Raw genomic sequence first — 6997 nt, 5'->3', positions numbered from 1 at the left:
TATATACCGAATCGACTTCTTTCATGAAATTCACAATATAAAAAGTTAATATTATAATTATGAGAGCTCCTTCTATATGTTTGTAACTTTTGCTGCTCATATTATTATATAAGTTATATAGATTTGTTGAAAAACTCATACTTAGGGCTTCACTTTCCCATTAGAAGCTAGAAAAGCGCACCCCCTTTGAGATATTAATTTGAAAGGGAAACAAGCCGGTATGTACCCTTTATGGGATCAATTCCGATTTTATTTCAACCGTCATGTCATATTTCTTATGAAATGCTCAATATGGCGCAAATATATAAATAAATAAATAAATTACTCACAAATAATCGTCATCGATGTAGAAAAAAATTCATTTTTCCTTGTCTACAAAGCGGTATTTTTTCGTTAATAAATTATAATTTTTCTTCAGGTTTGGTAGATCTATCTTAAAAGCCACTTTATTCGAAAGGCAAGAGTAAATGTGCTGGATTTCTTTATTCAGAAGCACATGTTGGCTTGGGAAGTTCTATGCTCCCGTTGGGATATTCAATGCTCTATGTTTCTCGTTTTGGTAGTGGTGTGCTTGCGAGCGCGCGCACACATAAATAAATAAATATATATATAAATATATTATGTAAAATTTTTACTTGGACTTATACAGACTTAAACCCATTTATAATTCAAAAACTTAAGTTAATAGGTTACTAAACTAAAACTTCAATTGAACTTGTGGTTTCTTTCTCAATTTTTTCATATAAGATAATATCTTAATATATATATATATATATATATATTTATTGGTGTGCATTTTGGTATCTAGAAAATCAATCGACTCCTTACTAGTCTAGTTCAATCAGGTCGGCTCGCTAGGAAGTAAAATTCTCCCAGTATAGGTTTTCTCCATTCACAATACTCGAAATCGAGACCTTGCTTAATAAAAAAATAAACGCGGAACTGGTTGAATTAATCTAAATCGATATATATATATATATATTCCCACCTAATTGAATAAAAACAAAAATGGAAAATAACTATGTATATTTTCCTTATCTTGTTATGGACAGACAGAGTGTAAAAAGTCTTTTTTTTTTAAGAAGCTTAACGGCAGCAATTATAATTCAATGTTAGTTAACATATGCATTTTCCTTCGAAAATCTTTGCTTGAAATATCAGAAGAGATGTGGCAACCGACTATTGCTGCTGAAAATATTGAAAGAGTTACTTTTAAGAAAATAATAATAAAATTAAATTTCGATTGTACCAATCGTGTGCCAGCCAATCACACGTAGTAATTAGTAACTAGTGTGCCCCCTTATTTGTTGTTGGAAAGAAAGCTTATCTTTCCAGCTATAATAATATTGGAAAAATGAGATTTATTCATTTATATTTCTATATTCCAAGAGAAATAATATTCGCGTGGATTAGAAACGTTTCCAAACCAAGAAAATCTTAAATAATTATTGTTTCCAACAACTTACCGTATAAGAACCAATGAAATACTTTCATAAGTTTTATAACGCACTATTTACATTATTGAACTCATTGACCCGTTTGTTGTATTCTTCTTGGTACTTCTCCATACCAAGTCTCACCAGGTTCTTAATTTCAGAAACATGTCGATGCAATTTATGTTTCATTATTATTCTTTTTTCGAGCTCTATTAGTATTATAGTTGTTGCGGGTTGCTACGAGAGCTGATTCAGAGGATATCCTTTCATAACATTTCCGAGTAATTCATCTTTTCTTTTCTTTTTTATATAATTATTATACTCCTATTGACCGGCCTCTCAAATACTGTGAAAATTGATCTTTTTTTTTTTTCTGGGTTATATTGTAAATTACAATAAAAATACAAGAGAGAGTATAGTGCTACACACCTCTCGTTTGGTGACTAAATGGTCTTAGATTAAATATTCGGTAGAACTACTTGTGCTCCTTTATTTAATATTTATGATCGGAAAAAATAAAAATGCTTTTTGGGTGAATAATAAAAATATATTATAATTAAAATGATCCAAATGGTTGAAGGCAATGTATATCTTCGCAAATATCTCAAGCCTCAACAAACGGGTCAACAAGAGGTTATGAGGGGGTAAACAAGTCAGTAGCAAAAATACCATAGAGATATTTCAACGTGCTCCGCTCCCACGGTCCAACCCATGATCACACGGTCCAGAATCCAAGTCCAGATAGCCGGCCGACCGATCGACACCAATCAACGGCGCAGATCCTCTGGGGCCTTGAAAATCACGTGACCACGAACCACCCCCACGCGTTCGTTTCGATTAAATTAAGATTTCGGAGTAAATTAAGAGAATTCCCGTAAAATCGAGCGTTTAACCGCGGCCTTCGCTGTTAAAGGCAATCTCAGCGCTCCCCTCCGTTCACACACCAGCGAACCTCTAAGAAACAGAGCGCCTCCCTCCCATCCCAACCCCTCCCTACAAAGCGAGTCCATCCCCTCCTCGTTTCGGTTCCGATCATGTCCCCGACCCCGAATGCGTATTGAGAGCATCGGCATTTCGAGCGGGAAGTAAGGCGGTGTCGCGCTCGCGGATTAGAAACTCGCAAAAGTCTCCGGTCTCGATGGGCGGGGACAAGGGCGAGATGAAGTACATCACCTCGGAGGAGCTCAAGGGGCACAACAAGCCCGGGGACCTGTGGATCTCGATCCAGGGCAAGGTCTACGATGTCTCGGATTGGGGAAAGATCCACCCCGGCGGCGAGGGCCCGCTTCTGACCCTGGCGGGGCAGGACGTGACCGACGCCTTCATCGCGTACCACCCGGGCTCTGCCTGGCATTACCTCGACAGGTCCTTTCTCGAGCTCCATTCTGGTAGTTTAGATGGATTTAACGGCTTCTATGTCATCGCGTGTTACTTCGTTGCTAAGAGAAAGGGTCGGTTTCATAGATCCCCTTTGCATAGAATACGGATGGTGTTGTGAACTGCAGAGACATTGGTGTGGTCGAGAAATGTTTTTTTAGCTTGTAGTTAGATGCTAAGGCTGCAACGATAACGCCTCGAATCAATCGACCCGAATCCCATTGTTCTTAACTTTTTCATGATTTGTCCGGTGCAGGATGTTCACGGGGTACACTCTTGAGGACTTTGAGGTGTCGGAGGTATCCAAGGACTACAGGAGGCTCATGGTCGAGTTCTCGAAGTCGGGCATCTTCGAGAAGAAGGGGCATCACGTGATGTACTCGTTCATATCGGTGGCGGTGATGCTGTTCGCGGCTGTCTACGGGGTTCTGAGGTCGGACAGCACGCTGGTTCACTTGGGCTGCGGCTGCTTGCTGGGCTTGCTCTGGATCCTTAGCGCCTACATCGGCCATGATTCCGGGCATTCCCAGGTATGACTAATTTTACATGACGAAACATTTAAGCTTATAGGTCTAATCATCGTGATATAAATTTATTTATTAGACCATAGTATATAAATTTGTACATGATATATCGATATGTATACAATCTTGATGTGTTTTGTATATGCAGGTGACCCCGAGCCCAAAGACAAACAAGATCGTGCAGCTGATATCAGGCAACTGTTTGACGGGGATCAGCATCGCGTGGTGGAAGTGGACGCACAACCAGCACCACATCGCGTGCAATAGCCTGGACAACGACCCGGACCTCCAGCACATCCCGGTCTTTGCAGTCTCAAACCGCTTCTTTTCGTCCCTGACGTCCCGCTTCTACGGGCGGAAGCTCACGTTTGATTCTGTGGCCCGGTTTTTGGTGAGCTACCAGCACTGGACCTTCTACCCGGTCATGTGCTTTGGGCGGATCAACCTCTTCATCCAGACGTTCCTCCTGCTCTTCTCGAAGCGCCCCGTCCCAGATCGGGCTCTCAACTTCTTCGGCCTCCTTGTGTTCTGGACGTGGTTCCCGCTCCTGGTCTCCTGCCTCCCGAACTGGCCAGAGCGGATCATGTTCGTGCTAGCAAGCTTCGTTGTAACCGCGCTCCAGCACATCCAGTTCTGCCTCAACCACTTCTCAGGAGACGTGTATGTGGGAGCCCCCAGCGGGAATGACTGGTGTGAGAAGCAGACCCATGGCACGATCGACATCTCGTGCTCGAAGTGGATGGACTGGCTCTTCGGCGGGCTACAGTTCCAGCTGGAGCATCACCTCTTCCCGAGGCTGCCGAGGGGGCAGCTCCGGAAGATCGCCCCAATTGCCCGGGAGCTCTGCAAGAAGCACAACCTCCCGTACCGGAACCCCGGGTTCTGGGAAGCCAATGTCACAACCATCAAGGTCCTTAGGTCCGCCGCTCTGCAAGCACGGCAGCTCACCAGCGGCCCCGTGCCGAAGAACCTCGTCTGGGAGGCCATTAACACCCATGGTTAATCCGACCTCCGACGACAAGAACTGGAACCCGATCCAATTCTTTCATTCATCCATCCCATCATCGTTTGGATTAGTACTCTAGTACGTTGGTTTGGACTGCTCTTGTCGCTCTCCCGGATTTATACACTACATTTTCTTATGAATTTTATATTTAAAAAAAAAACATTGTGTAGGTAAATATTTTTTTCCTGTATTTTTCCTTTAACGTATCAGTCGTTCACATCGACTACATTTTTGATCTGATATGGACCATACGATATCCGATCGAAGATTAGGTAACTCGGCCGAATATTACATATGTAAGTGCCCTTTGAGTAAAATAGTTGTTTTCTCAGAGATTTTGAGTTTGAGATTTCGTTATACATGTTCTACATGTTGACTCCTTTCCTTATAATATTTTTTATTTATATATAATCATGTATTTGAGTTGAGTAGGCAGCAATGCATGTTTCACAACGGTGATTAAGTCAAATTATCGTAATGTAATTTTGAGTAATCATTAAGAAGATTAATATAAAATTTGACATTTATCGATGAGATTATCAGCGCTGGTCAATTTCAAGTCACTATTTGAACTCGGAACACATTATACACAGAGTCTTGACGAGAGGGGAGGATAATTGAGTACGGGCCGATTTTCTCTCCGCACTCGAATTCAAAAAAGGACCACTAGTTCCCTAGGCCAATATGGACCAATTCGGTTACCATGATATAAGCTTACACTTGTTCGAACAAGTGAAATTTATTTTGATACCATCTAAAATTACTTTCAGTGGACTTATAAGCAATTTGACATATTTTTAAATAGAAAACCCGAGTTGATAAGTTGTACCAAATCAAAAAATAATAGGACAAAACCGAATGCTCTGTAATCACGATTACGTACGTGATAATTCGACAATTGGTTGGTTCGTAGTTCGTTTTTTGATTTACCTAAATCTAAAATGGTGGTTCTAAACCACCGTTCAGCTTATCAGAGGGACCCACCGGTACCCCTTGAGAACAAAAGAAAGGAATTTTCGTTAGTTTGAAATTCACATGGATTATGTTATGTTATTGTTCAGAAAAAAAATCAAAAATTCACATGGATCATCGGATTTGGGCCCCACGTTTCCAAGGGGCAGCAAAAATATCATGGAGTCTCCTAATTAATCAACTTTAAACATAAATATCGGATTCGATAAAAAGACAAGATAGTATGCTTTATTTGACTACTCTGACAGCGAGAGGCCCATGCTAAAGCCCTAATTCATATTCTCATAAATGGAATTTGGGACAGCTGTAACGTTTTCGAATTGAGACGAAGAAGATTCGTATCGGTGGGAATCGCTACAATATCATCCCCTCATCTATTTTTCTATATTTATTAATTTCTTTATAGGTCCCATCGACTTGGCTTGTAGTCGAAAGAAAATTATAAAAAGAAAAAAAAATTAATCAGAATTAATTTAAACGGTTCGACACTTGTTCTCTTTTAAATAAATATCATATTCAAATATTGTGAATGAATGAAATTCTTAATTAAAGGAGTTTCACTCTTTAACGAAGCGATGATATTCGAATTGAACTAATTATAAGTCGTTGGATTTCTAAATATGGTAGTACACGCAGAAAATTATAAAAGAAAAAAGACCGATTAATGCTTTCTCTTGACTTTCCCGGAAGGGCCATTTCTTCTTGAAGTAATCGGCCAAAAGACAATTTCCACCGACTGACTCTCCAACGCATGGAAACGACCGGTGACGCATATATTCGGGATTAAATAAAATAAGGGAAGGAATTGATCCACGGCCCCGGATCCACCAATCGTTATCCGGATCCGTCCGATTCGCGCTTACCGCATTTGCACTTAATTACTTAACGAATAAGATGCGTGCGTAAATTCTTCGTTGATACCATGAGCCCGATTGATGGACTCCATCTATATCCTACGAGGTGTCGTACGCGTGTCCCATTCGTTTAATAAAGCTTTCCTTCACGCACTATCGACGAAAGCAATCCACGAAGCTTCATCATCGAGGCAAGTTGGAGGCTCGGACCTTTTCCTTCATGCGTGAAATTGAGGATTGTGACACCACCCCAATGATTTGTGGGACCAACCACGACTGTTTGTTTTGTTTGGGGCCGTAATCTTGGCCAATGGTTTGCAAATGGTGGGACCGGAGGATACAGTAGGCTCGGGTGTTGGCTCAAATGCTTTGTAGCGCGTTTATTTTGTAAGTAATTTTTTAAAATTAAATTTTAATTTAAAAAGAGTGGTATAAATGGTTATATATAGAGTTCACCATTTGACTTTGTATGAGTTATTTGATTTTGATTTTGAAAAAGAGTGGTATAAATGGAGTCCATTCTTTGATTTTGTATGAGTTACGAGAGGGGATTACCCATCCCGACTCATTCAAACCGGTCATGAGGGCCTCGGTCTTCGAAATGCCGAAGTCTTGCATATGTTAATTCCATCCGTAATAATGTCAGGGGAAGAAGCTAATCATATCGCTACCATAACAAAAGGGGTCAAGCATGAATTACCGCAATTTTGTTAGGTCTAAGGTGTGTTTCTTGTGCTAAAATTACGGACTTTGATTAATTAGAATTAGATTTTTGATCCATTTATTATTATTCAAATTTCAAAAGCATCTAATACAAAGATTACAAGA

The 6997-nt window shown here is 40.3% G+C and overlaps 1 protein-coding gene across 1 annotated transcript; it reads left to right on the top strand.

Annotated features, from left to right (window-relative positions):
• The first annotated feature begins 2372 nt into the window (after positions 1-2372).
• On the top strand, positions 2373-4704 carry LOC116188995 (delta(8)-fatty-acid desaturase 2). Its single transcript, XM_031518478.1, has 3 exons — positions 2373-2801; positions 3070-3343; positions 3486-4704. The coding sequence occupies exons 1-3, from the start codon at positions 2575-2577 to the stop codon at positions 4338-4340; spliced, it is 1356 nt and encodes a 451-aa protein (XP_031374338.1). The 5' UTR covers positions 2373-2574; the 3' UTR covers positions 4341-4704.
• The last annotated feature ends 2293 nt before the right edge of the window (positions 4705-6997 follow it).

This window comes from Punica granatum, chromosome 1 (assembly GCF_007655135.1).
Source record: "Punica granatum isolate Tunisia-2019 chromosome 1, ASM765513v2, whole genome shotgun sequence".
In the NCBI taxonomy this organism is placed as follows: Eukaryota; Viridiplantae; Streptophyta; class Magnoliopsida; order Myrtales; family Lythraceae; genus Punica; species Punica granatum.
This window is presented reverse-complemented; position numbering and strand designations above follow the sequence as displayed.